General features: G+C 46.1%; 1 protein-coding gene across 5 annotated transcripts in view; it reads right to left on the bottom strand.

Annotated features, from left to right (window-relative positions):
• Positions 1-3,759: 3,759 nt before the first annotated feature.
• LOC129587487 (uncharacterized) overlaps positions 3,760-22,629 on the bottom strand; it is a 34,149-nt gene continuing 15,279 nt past the window's right edge. For 4 of the 5 annotated variants that reach the window (XR_008690372.1, XR_008690374.1, XR_008690373.1 and 1 more), the window contains 4 exons: positions 13,962-14,763; positions 13,105-13,210; positions 10,501-11,161; positions 3,760-4,046 (listed from right to left, as the gene is read on the bottom strand). Coding sequence is in view for 1 of the 5 variants with exons in the window: in XM_055481268.1 (XP_055337243.1) it covers positions 3,961-4,046; positions 10,707-11,161; positions 13,105-13,210; positions 13,962-14,751 (1,437 nt within the window). In the remaining 4 variants the exon portion in view is untranslated. The remainder of the gene's footprint in view (positions 4,047-10,500; positions 11,162-13,104; positions 13,211-13,961; positions 14,764-22,629) is intronic. The other variant, XM_055481268.1, reaches the window with a different exon arrangement.

The following is a 22,629-nucleotide window of genomic DNA, read 5'->3' as shown; positions in this document are numbered from 1 at the left end:
TAAAGAACACTAGAAAATTCAGAAATCTAAAAGACCTGTATGGTTACAGTATCACCATCATAACCATCGCAATTCCATTACCACCACCACTACCTGTAACACCCCGCTTACCACTACCAATAGTACGGTTATAAAGAAGCAACGACTTATATAGTACTTGTACGGTAATAAAGAAGCACGCTTAATAGTACGGTAATAAAGAAGCAACGTAATAAAGAAGCAACGCCTTGCTGAGGCTTGCTCTCAAACATCCTCCCATATCGCCAACAGATTACCCACAAATGGATAGTACTAGTTAATGTTACTGGTACTGGTAGTGGTACTGTTAGTAGCACTATGTAATGGTACTGTTACTGGTAGCGGTACTAAGAATGGTGGTGTTAGTGGTAATGTTAAACGGTATTGTGTACCGCGCCTGTGTTTCAGCCAGCGTTCCAGTCAAGCTTGAACCACGGGGCACGTATCCTTGGCACTATGGGCGGAGTGGATAGTGTAAATGAAGTTTTGCTGTTGTAAATTTGCTGTAACGTGTTTCTTCTTCTTTATCAGAAGTGTGCGTTGATTATCAATAAAAAAATTGATGTGTTACTGGTAGTGGTTGTGGTAGTGGTACCCTGCAATGGTACTGGTAACAAGTACGATACTTATGCCAGCAGTGTTACCGGCAGTCGAAACACAACATGGCACGTTAAAGAATGCCGAAGCCGTAATTTTTGCTGCAAATATTTTTTAATAACACATAAAAATAATTGTAGAGTAGTCAATGAACAAAATACTGGTCTACAGAATCCAACTGTCATTTGTTTTCTAAAGCAACTGCAAAGGTGGCTTATAGTAATTATTAACAACTGCAATCGAAGCGACATAGAAGACAAGAATAGCAACATAAAATGATTAAACAAGGCGAGGGAAGTGCTTTTAAGGACAAGAGATAACAAAGGATTACAAGTTTATGGCAACAAATTAAAAAACACTACTCTAGGTACGCTTATAATACCGAAGAACATTTCCTGATTTCCCTAAGTCAGTTAGCTGTGCAGCGCTGGAGAATTCAACCATTCCGCCAATTCATCAACTGCTTTTCCGTCAGGCCTGCACAGCGTTGCAGGACCTGCACTTCTAATAAAGTATGACGGAAGTATACTCTAATAAAGTATGACGGAGAGATCAGTACTCGTACGACAGGAATAATTACAGCAATAATCTATCCTACCGACCTAACTCAACGACAGAGTATGAGCTAATAATACAATGTGGCATAGCTAATTCTAAGAATCTACGCGAAGCGAGAACTGCATCTTCGACGATAATTTAATTAATAACTCCGAAGACTGCCAAACTCCGAATGAGAACGAACTGATGATCAAAGTACTGCCACACAAGGACTTATATAGACACGGCGCATTCGTGTAGAAACAACCAACAGTAAAATCCCAACACAAAAGAGAAAGATCGAGAAAGTGCAAGCGATAATAGAAAGTACGAATAAAGCCGTCACTTTACGTACAACATCGCTACCGTACTCGATATCACGTCAAGTGTAGAATGTATACTTTTACGTCGGTCTCCACACAGATGCAGACTTAACACTATGAAAAGAAGAAGACTAGTCTTCGCATAGGAATAGTGTTAACGTCTTGTTTTTGGTTTGTCTATAGAGATTTGTAACCAAAATGTTACACGCCTTTGATTCGCCCATTTTAGGGGAGTGGTTTAGTATTTTCCGGAGGGCAAAACCCTGCAGAGCGCAGTGAGTTATCCATACATAAAGATACTGTATACGTTATGCATACAAAAACTAAGTATATACGGCTTGTTTTTGAACGGTTAATACTTTTTAAGAGGGTAGTTTAGCATTGCTGGCAGTGTAACTGTGCAACCATCCACAGTTGTTGGTTTAGTTACTTAAGCCGCTGACCGCCTGTTGCTTTCCATACTCCATCGACTTGAACGCTAGCTTTGAGTGTTATCGACTCATTCTATTTTGCTGAATCTCCCAAGCATGGACTTTGTAAGGATATTAGCAATTACATTTAACGCAAAAGCCAAAAACATTTACCGCACAGATGCACAAAGATACAGGATCAGAAATTTAGCAAATTTTCTAATTTAGAATTTGCCTTTTCATTTGAAACCGGTCAAGGGAAAATTCTGATTGCCGGTTCCCGAGCACCACAGAAACTGAAGGCGGCGGCTGTGGAGTGAAACGTACAAAATCGACTTAGCATTCTTATCACTTACTCAAAATGAACTTAAACGTCTCATAAGCGTGATTCCGCATGAATTGAAATTTCTTGGCAGTGACAAAAGTTGTCACAGAAAGCAGCATGTTCTAAATTTTTGAAGTTGGTTTGTTTTAAACAATGACTGATCGAGCCACAAGAGTAGGAGTTATCTTGCAAGTCCGAGAGAAACAACCTGCCGTGAGAAACTGCATTAAACCGTCGCCAGTTTGCGATTGCATCAGTTACGTGCACCTGTTAACAGGTTTTTTCGAAATATCAATTTTTTTAATTTTGGTTCAATCCACACCTAAGGGGCTAATTTCAATATTTCGGGCAGGAAATGGGTGCTAAAATGATCACCTTCTCATTCCAGCAGCACGCTGCTGGAATGAAAATCTTCAAAAATTCTTAACTTTGTTATTTTTCGTGCTGAATTTTTTTATATACGCTTGAAAAATATAAAATAATATATACTATTAGGAAGAATAACTGATTTTCTGGTTTGGTCTCAAGGTTTGGCACTCAGAGCATACGTGCTTAGCATAGCCGCCTAAGAGAAATCTCGAATGAGTCTTCCATAGACAGGTACTTATGTTAACAGCAAAGGCTCACAGTGAATAACCCGAAAATAAAAACTGACAATCAGTTGTCTTGCCTAACGATATGCGTTATTTTGTATTTTTTAAACTTATACAAAAGAATTTAGCACTAAAATTTACAAAATTACGAATTTTTGAAGATTTTTATTTCGGCAGCGTGCTCCATGGCCCACCGCACGCGTACTTCAGCTACGTTGCTGCCAGACAGCTGGCAAAATTTTGCCAGCGGCCCAGCAGTATGGCAAACAAAATCGACAATAAATTCAAGAAATAAGAATGGACTGCTTGTAAATAGTATGCTTTCGTCGTACATTGTATAGTACTTAACTACCCTCCAAAATTGTTGCAAAATAGGTGCGTGTCACAATTTGGTTACTGACTCCCGTACACTGTTCAGAAACAAGCCGTATATTATAGACTATAGAAAGTCTCGTGTATTCTCGATATATATATCACGACCGACGGAACTATTTCCGCGAATAGATGCCACGAAGTGTTTCTATATACGGCTTGTTTTTGAACGGTTTATGGGAAACTGTAACCAAAATGTTACACGCCTGTGATTGGCACAATTTAGGGGTGTGGTTTACGGTACGCCTGTTAATACGGGCATACTGCATAGCTGTCGCTACTGGTTGGGCTAATAAGAAAATTGTGTAGTTACGTTACCGCTACGGTACCATAACCATAGCCAGTCCCATTACCAAACCACCAGTAACACCTCGTTTACCACTACCAGTAGTGGGCTGATAAGTACGCAACGACTAATCATCAACTCCTTATGCTTTAAAAAACTACCTCTAACCCATAACGCTGCGCTCCGGTCTACCAATGCACGCAATAGTGCATTTTTTTAGTTTTAAGATGGCGTCAATAAAGCGTTCAGTTCGTTGCTAGAACTCATTTGCAGATAAGAAAAACAAAATTGTGACGAATGTTGACAGCATTGATCCATGCAATAAATCGCAAAATTGATACATGCAGTACGAGTACGTGCTGCGAGTCCGGAACACGGGTCGAAGCGCAACAAAAATTTCAAGATCAAAAATAATAATATCATAATAGAATAAGATAGCGACAGGTATGCGCATTCAAACAATTGAATACGCAAAGGTCACGCAAAACTCTGTCCCCATCTACCACGAGAATATGACATTCGGAATTTCTTTTCCTTGTTCCGTTTTAGAAGTCCGAGGTAGGTTTCTTCTGCAATCTTGTTCATCTGAAAAAGTGAGTACAGCTTTCGAATCGCAAGTCGCACGACAAAGCAGCTTTCGCATCGTTATAAATCTCGAAGTCTCATATATTTACGAGGATGCACTAAGTTAGCTCGCTGCACACGAGAAAGCTTAACATACATACATACATACATATTTTCCTTTATCACAACTTTTTGTTTAATAAAAATTATTTACACCTAACCTTAATTAACAGTAAATGTTATAATTATGTCTTCAACAGTAGATAGGTAGCAGGTTTTTAGTGAACCGGGAGACTTTGACTTATTATTAATCAAAAACGAGCAAAGACGTAAATAAAAAAAAATTTATATGTAGTATTCTTTACTTCTCGTTACAAAATCGGCCTGTCCATCCTGCAGATGTAGGAACCCAACCCAGTCTGATGTGTACTACGAATAGGGACGAAATTCCAATAAAGGTTGTATTTTTTTCCTCGAGAGCCGTAACCGTGACTGTGCAACACGGCCAGCCGCCTGGGATGGCAGCCCGCTCTATCACGCAAAATGCTTGAAAACTGCCGTTGAAACTTCGACTGTTATTTTCTCCATAGACTTGTATGCTAAATTCTAAAATGTAACACTAACGCTGTGCACTTTTCGAATGGAAACCATCTAGGCGACATCTCAAAAGAATGAGAAAAAAATTACAATGGTTTTGATATCAAACAAATCGTAATGTATGACTATGACAATAAGACAAGTTCCAGCCATTTACGTCTCTCGTAGACAGAGCGTACGATGAAATCAGCTGAAGTTTACATGTATAACGGCAGTTTCAACCATTGTGCGTGATGAAGCGGGCCGCCATCCCAGGAGGCTGGCCGTGTTGCACCTGCACGGTTAAGGCTCTTCAGTCTCAAGGTATGTTAAGCTTTCTCGTGTGCATCAAGCTAACTTACCTGTCAGATGTGCATGTGACCTTTCACATAGCAACCGTGTTTTAGCCGTATGTTTTCAGATTAGTCAGCGACCTAGCGAATACTAATAAATATTCCTATTTATTATTACGCCGTGACAAACTGGCGTGAAGGCCACACGACCTCACGCGGTCTGATTCCCTACACACACAATGTCGACCCCGACGTCGACAACGCCCGCATCGCCTACTTCGCCATCAGCCCCCACGACGTCCAGCGAGAAGACTGGATCCGGACTGATCAAGTTTGAACCCGCGAAGATGACATGGCGGTGGTGGCAATTCCAATACAGGAATTACGTGAAGCTACGGAAAATTAATGACCTGGAAGACCAGAAGCGTTCGCTGCTGGATTCACTCGGGATCGATGCGGGGGAAATGCTTTTCTCCATGTGTTTGCCTACTGATCCCGATAATTTCACAATTGCGCAGCTGGTGGACAAGCTCGAGCATGCCTACGTGAAGAAAACGCACGCCGCCACCGAATGGGCGAACTACTTCAAGCTGCAGCAAGAGTCCGGCGAGACCTTGCTGGATTTTTCAAATCGCCTGCGGCGAAAGGCATTTCCCTGCGGTTTCCCAGCTGACGTACTTGAGAAGAATATGTCGGCGACCTTTCTGAACGGAATCGCAAGCGACGCTACACGCCAACACCTGCAATCCCAGACATACGCCACTCTGGAGAAGGCTCTGGAGATCTGCGAGGAGTACGAGCTCCGGAGGAGCAACAAGAAGGGCAGTACGGCGCCTGATGTGGCTCGCGTGGACAATGCACGCCGTGGTGGCGGCGCACGAGGAAGAAACCGCGGCGGCGGCCGAGGCGGACAGCAGCGGCGCGGCGCCGGTCCCGACAGGCAGCCCGCAACTGGTGGAGGTACCGGAAGCGTGTGCGATGGCTGCGGCTCCAGTCAACATGTCCGAGCAGAGTACGGCGCCTGATGTGGCTCGCGTGGACAATGCACGCCGTGGTGGCGGCGCACGAGGAAGAAACCGCGGCGGCGGCCGAGGCGGACAGCAGCGGCGCGGCGCCGGTCCCGACAGGCAGCCCGCAACTGGTGGAGGTACCGGAAGCGTGTGCGATGGCTGCGGCTCCAGTCAACATGTCCGAGCAGAGTGCTGGGCAAAGGAGCTGGCTTGTAAAAACTGTGGAAGAAAGTGCCATATTGCGAAGGTGTGCAGAAGCGCGAAGCAGACGCAACGCGGACGGGGTGGACGCGGCACCTTTCTCGTGGAGGAGGAGCTGGATGTGCTCTCTGTCGAAGCAGCAGCCGGGCGATCCATCCACGTGCCGCTCAAGCTGAACGGTGTTCAGCTTGTATCACCGGTCCTGGATACAGGCTCCAGTGTCACTATTGTGACTGCTGGCACGTGGAGGTCTGTGGGATCACCGAAGCTTTCGCCATACACGTCCCTCCTGCGAAGCTTCACGGGCCACGCCCTAAAGGTCACTGGGACCGTGACAGTAGACGTGACGCACGGTCGGAACAGCAAAGCGCTACCCGTTATCGTCGTGGCCAGCGGCGGCAACGTGCTGGGGAGAGACTGGATCCGGGCCCTCGACCTGAGCCGACTGAGCCTGCGAGATCTCCAGTCGGCCTCCGTGTCTGCCGTCCCCGGAATCACGGTGGAGGAGCTGCTGGCAAAGCACAGCGCCGTGTTCTGCGAAGAGCTCGGCCATTGTCGGCACTACAAAGCCCATCTGCACCTGAAACCCGGAGCCACACCGGTATTCCGAAAGGCGCGGCCAGTCCCGTTTGCGTTCCGGGAAGCCCTCGAGCGCGACCTGGACCGCCTGGTGGAGAGAGGGATTCTGACTCCGGTAAAACGAGCGGACTGGGCAGCTCCGGTGGTGACCGCGCAGAAGCGGGCGGGAGACATACGCACCTGTGCCGACCTCAGCACGGGCCTGAATGACGCCCTGGATGTCCAGCAGTATCCGCTGCCGACACCAGACGAGCTTTTCGCCAAGCTCAATGGCGGTCGGAAATTCACAACCCTCGACCTGGCGGAGGCGTACGCCCAGGTCGAGCTGGACGACGACAGCAAGAAACTGGTGGTAATCAATACCCACAAGGGGTTGTTCCGATACAACCGCCTTCCCTTTGGCGTGGCGTGCGGCCTCAGTATCTTTCAACAGATAATGGAAAGCGTCGTCCAAGGCTGTGAGGGCGTGGCCATCTATCTGGATGACATCATTGTCACCGGGGCGACCGAAGAGGAGCACCTGAGGAACCTGGAGAAGGTCCTCCAGCGTCTAGAGGAGCACGGGTTCACGCTCAAACGGAGCAAGTGCCACTTCCTGCAGGACTCCGTGGAGTACCTGGGGTTCGTGGAGGACCACCAAGGTCGCCACATCTCCCAGGACCGAGTGAAGGCTCTCCGACAAATGGCCCGTCCGACCAATATCAGTGAGCTCCGCGCGTTTCTGGGAGTGGTCAACCACTACGGGAAGTTCGTCCGCGACCTTTCCGGAAAGTGCGCCCCGTTCCACGCCCTCCTGAAGACCGGAGTTCCCTGGTCTTGGTCCAAGGACTGCGAAACCCAGTTCCTGTCCCTGAAGGACCAAATTGTCCGCGCGACCTTCCTGGTCCACTATGACCCGCGGATGCCATTGGTCCTGGCCGCGGACGCGTCCCAGTATGGCGTCGGTGCCGTGATTTGCCACCGCTTCCCGGACGGAACAGAACGCCCGATTGCCCATGCGTCCAGGACTCTGACAGCGGCCGAGAAGAACTACGGACAAATAGAAAAGGAAGCCCTGGCTCTCGTCTTCGGCTGCCGGAAGTTCCATCAGTACATCACCGGGCGCGAGTTTACTCTGTGTACTGACCACAAGCCGCTTCTGAGCGTTTTCATACCAAGAAAGGAGTTCCAGTGGTGACAGCAAACCGGTTGCAGCGATGGGCGCTCATGCTGATGGGGTACTCCTTCAGCATCGAGTACCGCCGGACGGAGGACTTCGGCCAGGCGGACGGCCTCAGCCGCCTACCGCTGCATTCGCGGAGCTGGACGGACTGTACGGGCTGGGGATGGACAGCGTGGTGAACGCAATCCACCTGGATAACGTATCCCGTTTCCCCGTGGCAGTGGAAGCCATTGCACTGGAGACCGCCCACGACCCGGAATTGTCCAGAGTGTTCGAGTACGTCATGACTGGCTGGCCTGCCTCTGTCGAAGAACACCTGCGTCCGTACAAACGACTCGAACACGAGCTGGTGGTGGTAAATGACTGCATCTCCTGGGGCTCTCGGACAGTCATACCAGCAAAACACCGACAGGAGGATCCTCGACTACCTGCATGCCGCCCACATGGGCGCGGGGAAGATGAAGGGTGAAGCCCGGGGATACTGTTGGTGGCCACGCATGGATGCGGACATTGAGCGCATGTCCAAAGAGTGTCGCATTTGCTCCGAGCAAGCAAAGGAAACCGCCAAGGTACCATTGTCGCAGTGGGAAGTTCCCGATGCGCCATGGAAACGGCTCCACATGGATTTCGCCGGTCCATTCCACGGGACAATGCTCCTGCTCATCGTGGATGCCATGTCGAAGTGGCCGGAGGTAGTGCAGATGAAGCACGCCACTTCCGACGGTGTTCTGGAAGCGCTACGGAGCCTGTTTAGCCGTTACGGTGCGTGTACCGAAATGGTGACGGACAACGGCACCCAGTTCACGTCGCAGGAGTTCGCCGACTTCTGCGCGGAACACGGCATCCGACACCTGCGAACACCACCCGGCCATCCACAATCGAACGGCCAGGCTGAACGTTCCGTTCAAACGTTCAAGGATGGAATCACGAAGCTAATGGCGGACCGGAAGTCGCTGTCGGCAGCGCTCCGAGAATTCCTTTTCCGGTACCGGAGCGCCCCCCACGCAACGACAGGGAAGTCACCCGCAGAACTCTTCCTTGGCCGGAAGCTGCGTTCCCAGCTGGACTTGCTGGTGCCGGTCATGCTGACCACGACGGAAAGCAACCGGCGGCGCTACCAGCAGAATTTCGACAAGCGAACAAAGGCGAAGCATTTCCAGGCCGGTGACTACGTGATGGTGCGCGACTACCGTCCGAGTCGGACAGTCGACTGGCAAAGAGGCCAGCTGGTCAAGCGGGAAGGTTCGCGCATATGGATTGTGCTGGTTAACGAAACTGAACTGCGCAGACATGAAAATCAGATGCGGCCGCGACATTGGCTGCATCCGGATGAGCGCGCAATACCGGCAGCCCCCCATGCACCGAAAATGCACGGTACACCGACTGCACCGACTGTACCTCATGTACCCGAAGCACCGAGCGCACCGCCTGTCGCATTAGCCCATGCGCCTGCAATTCCTGACGATCAACCTGAGAAGTTGGAACAGGAACCAACGAAGGAGCTTCCGACGGCAGTGCCAGAAACTGCCGCTGCAAAATCCGAAAAACCGCTGGCGAGCTCAGCAGTTCCGCCTACGGCAAAATCCAAACCGCCGAAGACGCGCGTCGCTAAAAGTGACACCACTACTCAGCAGCAACCACAGCCGGAAATTCGAAAAAGCGGACGAGAGATTAAGAATCCCGATCGACTGATTATGGATCCGAAATTCGGGAAATAATTTTTCTTTAATATTTTCTGGATGTTTTTGGCTGAGTGGGTTTTCCCCACTGGGGGAGGTGTCAGATGTGCATGTGACCTTTCACATAGCAACCGTGTTTTAGCCGTATGCTTTGGTTCGCTGATCAGATTAGTCAGCGACCTAGCGAGTACTAATAAATATTCCTATTTATTATTACGCCGTGACATTACCAGAACCTCGTCACGGCTATAAATTCAGAAAAACTTGATCTTTTGCAGAAAGATATAGGAACACTAGCAAAAACAAAAAAATTATTTTCAGCTGCTGTGATCAATGGGCGTGGCCAGAAAAAAAACTAAAAGTAAATTCTACGCTGCTGCGTCATACGTTTTAACGTTCCACAACAACCTGTGCGAGGCCAGTTTAACCTGAAATGCTTTTCTCAAAATTTTTATGTATTTCTTAAATACTTGAGCATACATAAGTTTAACAATCCAGCCGCTTGTGAAACGGGTTTGCAGATGGTACGCAGCCCGCGCTTCAGCTTGTTTCTGCCGAGAGAGATCGGTGCGCGCGTGCAACTTCGATCTCGTAATGATTGAAAAATTGCTAACACAAAGCACATCCAATTTCTGCTGAAAAACGTAATGTAAACTGTATCACCTCCAGAAACGGTAAACGATTATTTAAAGTTAAACTGACCTCGTACAGATTGTTCGGTATTAGCGGTATAATACTACATTCAGCACAGGCGATAGTTCCCATAGACTACAGCAGTGTGAAATTTAGTTTCAAATTTTTTTCTGGCCACGCCACCTCCATTGATCACAGCAGCTGAAAATGATTTTTTTGTTTTTGCTAGTGTTCCTCTATCTTTCTGCAAAAGATCAAATTTTTCTGAAATTATAGCCGGTGACGGGGCCTGGTTAGTGCGTCCTCGTATTGCAGAAACAAATTGTTGAAAAGTTACTGTACATGAAAAAGGTTTCTCAAGTCCACCATTGTCAAGCTGGTTTGTTTTCAAATTCATTCCGAGTCGGGTAGACGCATGAGATATGTCCAATCGGGGCTTTTCGAAGCGACTGTTTTGAGTGTAATTGGCAACGAGTATTTCGACGCCACCGCTGTCATTTCCTCTTGGGTCAAAATTAATGTACTCAGGGTCCGCATCAAACACTGACCGTCTCTGTAAACGGTGGACGTGTCAGATATCAGGCGATAACGATCCACGTCAGTAGGCATATACTGCACGCACTGGATTTTCGCGATAGTTCCCGCTTTAGCGAAGAAATCCGCAAAAATGCCGGAAGGATGTTCGTAGAGCGTTACATCTTGAGGGATGGCAATTTCCCGATCCTTAATGCAAATGAGATAATTATTGATATTTCTTATCTTCATTGCGGCAATTAACAAATCCACATGACCAGCTAGTCCTACGGTGGCTCTTGAGTTTGCATTGGTTATTAGTGATATAACTTTGATGCGTTTGCTAATGGTTCTGTCAAGCAACACGGCAAAACGGTATGCATTCCGATCCCAGTTGTATGAAGCGATGGGGAAGTTTTCAACAAGAAATGTCATATCCGCCTTTCCATTTTCATAACGCTCGTAAATTGCGTTCCAAAGTGTGCACACCCTGTAGAATAAACTTGTCTCACAATAAATTCTGCGGAGCCCTCTTACAATAACATTCGGTCAAACTCGAAAGATTGAAACCGAAACCATGTCAACTTTGACGACGAAGCTGTGGGCACCTTCTTCGAGGTCATATGGTTATAAAAACTCTTAGCAATAGGAAAACACAATAATTTATCGACCGTAACGTAGCGAAGGTCCTTTATGTTCAGCGCTAGTTTAAAGTGCGATGTCCGTTCGTCGATCACCACCCGTGCACCACCAAATGCACATATGTATTCACGGTGGCTCTGTATACGGCACTCACAACTTCACAAGTCACAACCCATGTCGCTCATGGTGTCCGTTCGAAGGTTACGCCAACCGAATGCATAAACATCTACTGGCCAATACGCAATGGCCAATGGCCATGTCGCACCACATACAAAATCGGATCTTTTCGATCATCGTATGCTATGTAGTACGTACTCCAGTGTATTCCGCGTGTTTATTGTTTATTGTACGGCAGACAGGTAACCCATTAAAAGTTAGGATCGAAATCTAGCATTGGAATGTAAACCTGGCTTAATAATAGGCATCGTGATGAAATTAGAGAAAATGCCACTAATGCAAAGACAAGTACTAAGAAAAGGAAAGTAATCAAGTAATGCTAACATGCTTCAGTGCATTACGAAAAACAGCAAGCGAACTGCTACTAAGAATGTCGTTTCCGGCCTTGGTCAGCTGGCTCATAACGTTGTTCAGCCTCCACGCCAATGTGGACTTCACCGTCCTTGTCCTTCCCCGTCCTTCGAAGAAGGTCTTGTTTCCGCTTCGAAGGCTGTACGGTTCGGAATCGTGCTTTACGACGATAATTTCGGTGAGGTAATGCGGCACTTGGAACTTCTCCGGGTGCAGAATTTTGTAAAGCCAAGTTACTTCCTTCCAATTTTGTAAAGCCAAGTTTCCATCGTTCAAACAGTGGCGTAATCCCGTATTGCTTCATCAAGTCGGTGGTGGACACTTCGGCGTAGTTGACAATAGTTCGAATAGCTTTTCTCTGCGCGACTTGTTGTACTTATTGTACATGTACTTTGTCTGTGATCACGGTGTATTCTTTCCTTATTCCTTTTTGCAAGTGCATATGGTTATAAGGGCAGTTTCTTGTTTTCTTATGTTTATATTTTTTCTTATGTTTTCTTATTTTTTTTATTGTTTTCTTATGTTTTCTTTTATGTATGTTACTTATCTTACGCTATTTTATGTTATCTTGTGTTTTTCTTCCTATTTTCTTTTATGTGTTGTTATGTTTGCGTATGTTATCGTATGTTTTCTAATTTTGGCTTGTTTTAGGTTTTACACATAATATAAGATTAGATGACGTGAGATAAGAAAACGTAACAACCCATGACCTTACCAAAATACATAAGAAGGAAAAACATAAGATAACTTAAAATAGCGTAAGATCACATAAGAGAAGATAAAAAACGTAAGAAAGAATAGAAAAGCATAATAAATAAACTTTTCTCCTACATTATACGCAACGGAGAATACTGCCGAATCCCATTGATGATCTGTAAACGCTCATGATGGATACTGAATCGCTCCAACACCACTACAGCAGAACGCTGAGAAAACAGACGTCTTTAGACAAAGATAACTACGTGAAGATAGTTCACAACAATTGCATAGACACTTGTTCACCGGTGAACGCAACTGTAAACGTACGTGACTGCACGTCACATAACAAACATACTTACGAAAACAAAAGAAGACAAAAAAAAATAAGAAAATATAAGAAAACATAAAATAATGTAAGGTAACATAACAGAAGAAGACGTAAACCAGAGTCACAGTCAGAGCGGGCCACCGAAGCGCGCGGGTCGTCGAAGGCCCCGGTATATAAATTCCTCACCAGTCAGTGTCAACTAATGAATTATCAAGAATCACAGATACCGCACTTACCGTTTGATTTTCACGTGCGACTGCGCATCCAAATTGAAGAATATTTGCAGAAATATTTCGATTGGTAAGCCCACACCACATGTTCCTCCTGGTGAACGTTCGTTGCCTTAAAAATGAACTCCAATGACTGGCTGTGATACAGCCGTACAAGTACTTGGTGTTTTATTACCAGTACTCTGTTGTTATACAAAGGGTGTACCAAACGTAAGTTTCCTTATTTTGTATCTCCCGGAAGGAACGGTTTTCGTTCTTATAAACCATATTTTCTCAAGTCATTGGTGTCTAAGATGCGCATGACTGCTCATGAAATGTACTTTTTACTGATGCAAAGAACGCTGGATTCACATCAGCAAGAAGACTGAAAAAGAAAAAGGAAAGACTGAAAAAAGACTGATAATTCTGGCGTCCTGAAGAAACAAAATGTTTGCTCTACTCGGTAAAATTTTCAAACCATTCTGTCAACGCAGTAATATTAAAGAACAATATCTGTACATCATCCTTTTAATTTACCGTCGAAATTACAACCAGTACGGAATTAGCAATAAAAAGAATGAGCTTGAAAATACCCGTGGAGAGAAATGGATAAGTGCACTCGCTATTCTACGTATTTTCGTTTTCCTAGTTCTTGATTAAATCTTTTGATTCTTATTTCCCTAGTTACAGTAGTTTGCACAATCACTACTACAACAAAAAATAGCTCACATGTCTATTACTTCAAATGGCAGGGAGGCAAAATAGGGAAACTTCCTTTGGTATGTACGCCCATTGTAGTACTGTAACAACGCGAACTTTTGAGTCACCTTGTTTTTCGCTTCTGAAACCTATTCGTATATTGTTTATATTGTCGTTCGCTGTACCTGAAAAGTTAAGTTCCGATAGTTCGCCCCATTGCGCTGGCTTACGAGATATGCTGGAATACCGGAAAGAACGTCGGATTTTCGAAAGGCATTCGTGTAACTCATTTTCGTTATCGCGGGTCAGCCAGATAATAAATATAGCGCTATTAGCATTTATTCGTGTAAAGTATCGGCACAGTCCCGTAATCGCATTACGGAAATACATGTCCTGAATCCAGGAGCGCAAAATATCCCATCCGATCACATCCTGTGGCCCGGCTGCTGGCCACTGTATTTTAAATTTAGCGTATCTTTGTGGTGACACGCGAGTCGCAAAGGACGGCTCGTTATAAGGCAAGCTTTCTGCCAATTGCCAATGATGGACTATACGACGAAGGCTTACTGTTTTCCCGTCTTCCCCTGCCACATCCAACTGTACATGGTGCAATTTCAAACGGTCGTGAGATGAACTTTCTCCTTGCGATGTAAACACCAACCTTGCTGGGCGGAATACGAAAGGTCCGTTTAATTCATTGCGTACCGCCACAAAAACGGAGTCGTGCAACGGTTGGCTTGGTATAAGATAATGAGGCCAAATGTATTTCGAGTTCACCCAGGAAGCGGTAGTGCTGCTGCTTATGAAATTCAACAGAAAACTGTCTTCATGGATATCTTGAATGTATGCCAAATGCCAGTTCTGATCGCCATGATTCATAAGGACAGTATTAGCCACGTTACACTCTGTTGCACCGTATTCTTGAGGGAAATACAACATCTCATCCAAATGTTGCAATGTCTGTCTGGAATCCATTGTTTCCGTGCCCTTTAAGAAATATGTACACGTATGTACTGTAGCGTCAATGGAACACATGCACGCATCTAAGGATACTGATAAACGGGAGCTTATTCGGAAATAAAAACTTTGTTTTTTTTCATAATTATTTTGGCCACTTTAAGTTGACGTTTTTATAAATATTCACCGGCCGAATGATAGCATGACTCGCATTTTACAATGGAGGACGAAATGGTAGCATAGCCCTATGAGCGCAGGCGCACTATGCGTACACCCTCGCTTGGCAGTCTGTTGTGTTTTGTTGCGCGCCCGCCTTACGCGTGGCGAACGCATGGTGTTCTGTGTGCATCGCGCACAATGTGACGGTTACGTGCGCTTGCTGTAGTCAGCAATGCGAAGTTGCCCACGAGGAATTTCTATCGAAATTAGTGTTGTCATAAAGTTCTAGCAGTAACGTCTGTTTTTCGTTTTTCCATAGCGTAGGCGTTATAGCATTGCCAGATCTACTATCTGGTAGACGGAGTTACGTTATAGCATTGCCAGATCTGGTAGACGGAGTTACGTCAACTCCGATTCTACGGCGAGAACCTTGCCAGGTTCGTGCCTCATATGGTAGCAAGAGACGTGTTTCTCCAGGATAATCTGAAGTTTTCCCGTCTAATTGACTAGGTGGAAGGAGCGCGAGGAAGGGCTCGCTGACGAAGCACACGGCTGAAGTTAGCACTACGACTGGTGCACTACGACTGGTGGAGTGAACCAGGGAAACGTTCAAGGTCAATGGGCGCCGGTGAGCCTACTGATCGCCCTGAACCAAAAAAAACCGGATATAGGAGAGCAAGGTGCTTCGCCGCAGGGAAGGACCACGGCCCAAAAAAAAAGTTGCGAAAGTAACGCAAGGATCCGGAAAAGAAATCCGAGAATTCGAGAAAGGAACTCGAAAGGGAGTGAAAGGGCTCAGAAAGGTGAGGGCAAGACTATCAAAAGACTCCCGCAAGGACGGAAGAATTTGACCGAAAGGTGACCGCAGAAAGCGACTACGGGAAACAGGGTTGACGGAAGGGCCTCAACTCTTCATCTGGGACAGCAGAAAGTAGCTGCAAATCAAGGAGGTCACGAAAGTAACGTGACGCTGCAAGGGCAGCAGACCCAAAGGTCACCCCAGAAAGTAACTGTGAGGAAAGGTCACGAAAGTAACGTAACGCTGCAAGGACAGCAGACCGAAAGGTCACCGCCTCAACCGGAGAGCGAAACGACAAGGAAAAAGAAATTCTTCTCAAGGAGCGTGGCAAAGTTGCGCGCTGAAAACTCCGCAGAAGAAGACGACAAAGTTCATCACTCTAGATTTCGAGAGCATATAGAGAAAGTACTCCAAGAAAGAAGAGATGCTGAGAAAGGTCACGGAAGTGCCGTGACAACGCAAGGAGCGCAAGAGACAAAAAAGTCACCTCAAGAGTGAACTGAAGAAGTGAAAGGTCACGAGAAAAAGCCAGTGCAACAGACTCGACAGTCACTGAAAGAGAAAGGTCACGGTGAAGTCGCTGTAGAACCGAAAGGTCAAGAAAGCAACTTGACCCTGCGAATGGCGCAGCAAGCAGTGAAGGTGAGAGAAAGTGCACAGCTAAACTCGGACGACTCTCGATTCGGCAAATGAGTTGCGGCAAAAGATGGAGTGACAAAAAGTTGCTTACAGACCGCAAGGGCGGCATGGTATGTGAAAACCAGTCCCACCACCACAAAGGTCACCACAAGATGCGACAATTCCCAGAGAAGAATATTGGAAGGAAAGAGAGAGAAGAGATTGGTGGATGAAAAAGCACCTTGAGGAAACGGTGAAAGCTTCACAACCGAAAGTAAAAGAATACTGGTAAGAGAGAAGACGACTTAACGAAGACAACCGTCAATATCAAAAACGGAACGAGAAGGGTGAATAACCGCCGCAATACGGGGAGAAAGTGCCTATACAGAGGTCACCAAACGGCGGATTTTCATGTCTCGAAAAAAAATGTCACCGGACTTAGCGCAAACTCCGCAGAAGGAAAGGTCATACGACTTATGGCAAGCATTCCGGAATGACAACGAAAGATCACCGCCGAGAACTGACGGAATGTCATCCCAAGTTGATCCAACTTGGACAAATAATGAAGTCTCGAAGAAAGTCAAAGGGTGGATGAAGGAAAACGATCACAAGATGACCGTCTATGAAAGGTCACCAGAAGAGTTGCAAGATCAAGATGGCAAGATGACCCTCGCGGATCGCATCACTCAAGAAATAATTGAGAAGCTGCGAGAAAAGCCGTCCAAAGACGTACAAACCGAAAGGTCACAGTATGAAATCATCAAAGAAGTGACGAAGGGTCATGAAAACGCACAAGCAAAGGAGCGAACGTGCGAAGCATCAAAGGTCACAAATGAGAATAACGCTGCAAAAGGGCAGGCGTGTGACTTACCACCCGGAAAAGTAATTCGAGAATTCTATGATGCAAAAGCAAATGTTCCTAAAAGATCTGACCGGTTGAGTTCAAAAAATATGAACTAAAACGCACAAGCGAAGGGGCAAATGCGTGAAGTTCCACAGGTCACGGAAAAAAATAACGCTGCGAAGAGGCAAGCGCGTGACATACCATCTGGAAAAAGGATCCGAGCATTCTTCGATGGACGACCTGACGTCCCGAAGAGGATCGACAAACTATCTCCAGTAAGGAACGTGAAGCCAAGATCAACGTCTCCGATCCCAGTTCACTGTAGAATCAGAGTGCTGAAATTTGACGACGGAAATACGCCTAAACGAATTGAGGCACTGACCCATGAAGTCAAAGTGGGAGACGTAAAGGTCATGACAATGTTAGATACAGGCGCAGAGACGTCCCTGATCTGTCAGCAGTTCTGCGAGCAGATTGGCCTCCGAACTATACCGCTGCCGCCAGGAAGGAAAGCAGCGATCAAGGGAATCAGTGGAACGTCAGGTTTTGAAGTAACGCATTACTGCGCAGCGCCTTTGACCTTAAGGAAGAAAACGAGTCAACACTCATTCTACGTTAGACCAGCGTCAGACGACGTTCAAGTCCTGTTCGGATTCGATTTCCTCGCGAAAAAGTTTGTCTTAACAGACGGAATGAAACGGATGACGAAGATGCCGATGAAGATGAAAATAAAGAAAAAAAAGATGAGCCGAAATCTACTGCGAAAGTTAACGCAGGGAAAGTCACCGAACTTGGAAGTCAACCAAGAAATCAAGCGGGGCAAACGTCTATCCCAGTACCAGAGGCACAGGGAGCGAAAGGAAATCAACAAAACACATTCGTGACAATTCCTCCGTAGAGGAATTGTCACGAATTGTCACGAACATCGGAACCATGCGTTCATCTGCGTACGAGTTGTCTAGTTCCAACGTGGATTTTTTAGGGTAGAATTTCGGAATGCCTGAACTATTCTGATGTATAGCAATACGTTATTTTTACATGCACTGTTCATCCTGGACACAGCATTCTTGTCCTGGGAAACGAGCAGTTAAGTGTTCCAGTTCAATAATTTTTTTCTGAGCGCAGATAGCTATATAGTATGGAGATTGAGGTGAGTCATCCGCTGATACTGTCGTCGGACAATACGAATACAAGCCTGCTGCCCTACGATTGTATGATTGCTGTTGGAAACCGACCGTCTAGCTTTGCGACACATGTACTGATGTACAGCAGACAGGGAATCCGACAGAGAATAGGCAACTGAACAGGCAGGAGTGAAGCAAACCTTTAGTGCCCTTTACTTTCCATCTTTTCTCCGTTAGAGGATAGGAGGCAGACGCAAAAGCTCAGAACAGACAGCATCTTCCTGACCTTTCAGTTACACGTTGGATCCTATACGAATATAATATATAGACAGACTACGTCTGCCATATGTTATATTAGGCTTCCCGTTTCAACCGTGCAGCGCCTACGTAAAAAAAAACTGGTGAAAGGCTAAACCCAGTACTAGAGGAACTGGGCAAAGGAAATGTCAAAAAAATTGAAAGGTCACCAAAGTCGAAAGAATCTAAAAAGTCACCGACGATCAAACAGATAAAGATTATGCAAGCTGAAGCACTGATCACCAAGAGAGATGCATTAGTTCCAGGACTGGAGTTGTCGAAGCTAATCCCAGTAAAGGGTAGAACCCAGAAAAAAAGCTGGACTGATGAACAGTGACGAACGGGCGCTGTTTTCTGAAATACAGGATAAGGCTAGAGAACAGCTGAAAGGTCGAGGCGCACGCTCTCATAAAGATAAACCAGAGCGTAGTTCTCAAGTTACTTTCGAACCACGCTCTGCAAATGAAGAAATCGAAGTCATCGAATTGTCATCAGACCACAGCGTGATCCCGATTGAATGCAATCGCGACTGGACAGAGAAGGAAGATTACCTTTGCGTCCGATCGAAGCCAACCAAAAGGACGGCGGAAGAAAGAGCAACGGCATGCGACCATGATTGGCAAGATGACCTTTCAGTACGACCTCAAGAGAAATGTATCCAGTGCTTGCAAGAAGCAAAGCAAGATGACCTTTCGGAATGGCCGAAATGCAACGCCACATTCGAAAGTCTCAAAAAAGGCGATTGGATAGAAACGAAGTCATTATGAGGACGCTTCCTATGGAATAGATGCCGAAAGCAATGTACCGCTGGCAAAGATATTGAAAATGGTTGTCGGTAGTTAAGAACTACATAATCTCAAGAGGAAGGTGGCTCCATCACTGGCAGCAAGAAGTTGACAACTACATTCTCGATAAAGCAGATAAAAGTGATCCACATTACATTTACCCAGTACCCAAGCTCGATCAGGAACGGCGATGAGCTATGGAAGAAAACGAAATATGGGAAGAAGAAAGAGTCGAATTCTCTTGGCAATGCCGAGTTAGTTACCTATGGAAAGATCAAGGACGAGTGGTGACTTTCCCAATAGGACTTGGCACGTCATTCTATGAGCTATTCGGCCTGTATCAGGAATGCCTGACGAAAGGAAGCCTGAGACCGTTCAACAAACAATGGACGAAAATTATGCAAGAGGTTCCGACGATAGTGGGTGAGGTGCTTGAACTTAGGGTCACAAGAAAAAGACGACCACCAGGACCGTTCGGTTATCCTGGAAAGAAAAAGATGACCTTTGCACCAGATCCAGAAGAAGCGAAGTATCCTGAACGAGGCGGCGATACCTGGTGCATGTATGAAAAAAAACCAAGCGAGGACTGGGTCACCAAAGGGTTGATGGCAAATTGCATTTTCATCGGTAGTAGAAAACCCAAAGGTCACGGCGTAAGCGCCGAAAAAGGTAAAAGCACAAGCGATGACAAAGATAACGGCACAAGCGCCGAAGAAGTTAAAGAGCAAGAAAACGGCACAGGCGCCGAAGAAAAACAAAAAAAAGGATGTCGGCATAAACGCTGCTCAAGAAGACGATGACGAAGAAAGGTCAGCATTTAAACTATATCAGATGATAAAGGAACTGAACCAAGCGTTTCGGGATCAAGAAGCAGGAATCCCAGTAACAGAAGCAAAAAAGGCTGAAATGTCGCCGAAAGAGACGAAAGCAGCGGCGCTAGTGGCATCGCTCCAAAGAACACTCGATAATGGTGAGGAACGACCACCAGTCGAGAACAACGAAAAGTCACTAGGAGAAGTGCTGGAGGAAAAAGAGCCAGAAAGGTCAGTTCCTAAAGTCGACGAAGGGTCAGATGAAAAGAAGGAAAAGTCGCGAGCAAAAATCCGCGAAACGCGAGCTCATCCGAAGATAGCAGCACAAAACGGACGAAAGTCAACGGAAACGGGCAACCTCTGCCCGAAAAGCTAAAAACGCATAACCTAGCGCTTCCAAGGACGAAAGCGTTGACCTTTCAACGGAAAGTGAAGGCAAAAGGACCACTGAACAGCCAATCAAAGAGCGAAGTAAAGGTCATCAGTTGCAAGTTAACGAAAGCAGCGATTCCGACTCGGATTGGTAGAGGACGAGTGGCGATTCAACCACTTCAGAAGATTCAGGACTGGATGACCTTTCAGAGCAAGAAAACAATGGATATCGATGAATTTGACCACAAAGACGAAAAAAAGGAAAAATAAATTGTCGTGAGAAGAATTAAAGTGCAGAGAGCAAAAATCCCACAAGGGGCAATCAAGGTCTATAGCGACCAAAGAATCGAGATCAGACCGAATCTCTGGTACGCGTGTCAAACTAGGATGGCTGAATATGCTCCAAAGAGTCAGAGGTTGATGTTCACAGCGACACTACAGAAGGATGTAGATGTCCAACCGTATACGGGAGTGACGGATCATAAAGGAAATCGATTTGAAATCGTCGTCGCTAACCGCAGCAAAAAGAGACTGGGAATAAGGAATGGCCAATTCCCTGGATACTTTGAACCTTACGAACACATGGAAAAAGCAAAGGTCAACGCAGCAATAATCGCCGATGTACTGAGTGACCCAAAAGTCGACGCATAGACGAAAGAAGCACTGAATGATATCATTGAAAGACTCGTACCATACCTAACAGAAGAACAAAAGAACGATGTATGAAATGCATTTTGGGAATTCTGGAAGGTTTTGCCAACATCAAAGTAACCGTACGGCGATGTCAAAGGGATAACGCACACTATCGACACAGCCGATGCAAGACCAATGAAATGCAACCCAGCACGAACTAGCTGGAAAGGTCGTGAATTCATTACGAAACACATCGAAGAGATGTTGCAACAAGATGTTACTGAACCATCCGACGCCGATTGGAGTTTTCCGGTCGTACTGGCCGCAAAAAAGAATGGTAACTGCACCATGGGAACAAGGTTCTGCCTAAACTACATTCAGCTGAACAAGCTGACAAAGAAGAATGACTATCCACTGCCAAATGCAGATGAACTGCACGACGCATGTGCAGGCAACAAATATTACGGCAAGATGGACTTGCAAAGTGGCTTCTGGCAGATCTCAAATGATCCAGCCTCGAAAGACAAAACGAATTTTGTCACGCAGGACGGAATGTTCCGCTTCAAGAGAATGCCCTTGGAGTCTGTAACGGGCCTGCAACTTTTCAACAATGCATGGATAACGTTTTGTCGAACGCAAAGCAAATGGGCTGCGTTTTCGGCTACATCGATGACGTCGTCTTCGCAGGAAATATTTGGGAGATCTTCATGCAGAATATGAGGAACGTTCTTCAAAGCTTGGTCGTTGCAAGCTTCACAATTAAGCCAACAAAGTGCGAATTCGGCATGCGCGAAATGGGATTCCTGGGGCATATCCTCAGTGAGAATGGTATCAGAAGGGATCCTGAAAAGGTCATGGCAGTTTACGGGCAAAAGAAACCGACAACCGAACGGCAGTTGAGGTCATTCCTGGGATTGGCAAATTACTACCGAAAGTTCATCCTTGGATATGCGCAAAAGACGGCGCTTCTTTACGAACTGCTGAGACATAAAAAAGAACGTCAAGAGAGACTGGTCATAAATCCATGACCAAGAATTCAACAACCTTAAGGAAGCACTGTGCAAGGATCCAGTTTTGAGGAAATTCGATCCATAAAAGCCGACAGTGATCGAACGTGACACATCTAAGGAAGGGCTAGGTGCAGTCTTGTCCCAAGATGGACATCCCATCGCTTACGCAAGCCGCGTTTTGCATGGAGCTGCAAAGAATTACGGAGTTACAGAATGGGAATGCTTGGCAGTAGTTTTCGCTGTCAGAATTTTTAAGTCGTACATCGACTAATCCAAATTCATCGTACGAACGGATCATCAAGCGCTGACGAATCTTCTGAGGTCAGAGACGAGCAAGTCGGGAATGAACCCAAAATTGACAAGATGGGCATTGGCGTTGCAAGGTCACCGATTTAAGATCGAGTATAAACCGGGTAAATACTGCGATACGCAGACGCACTACC

The sequence above is a fragment of the Paramacrobiotus metropolitanus genome, unplaced genomic scaffold (genome assembly GCF_019649055.1).
Source record: "Paramacrobiotus metropolitanus isolate TYO unplaced genomic scaffold, Prichtersi_v1.0 Parri_scaffold0000025, whole genome shotgun sequence".
NCBI lineage: Eukaryota > Metazoa > Tardigrada > Eutardigrada > Parachela > Macrobiotidae > Paramacrobiotus > Paramacrobiotus metropolitanus.
This window is presented reverse-complemented; position numbering and strand designations above follow the sequence as displayed.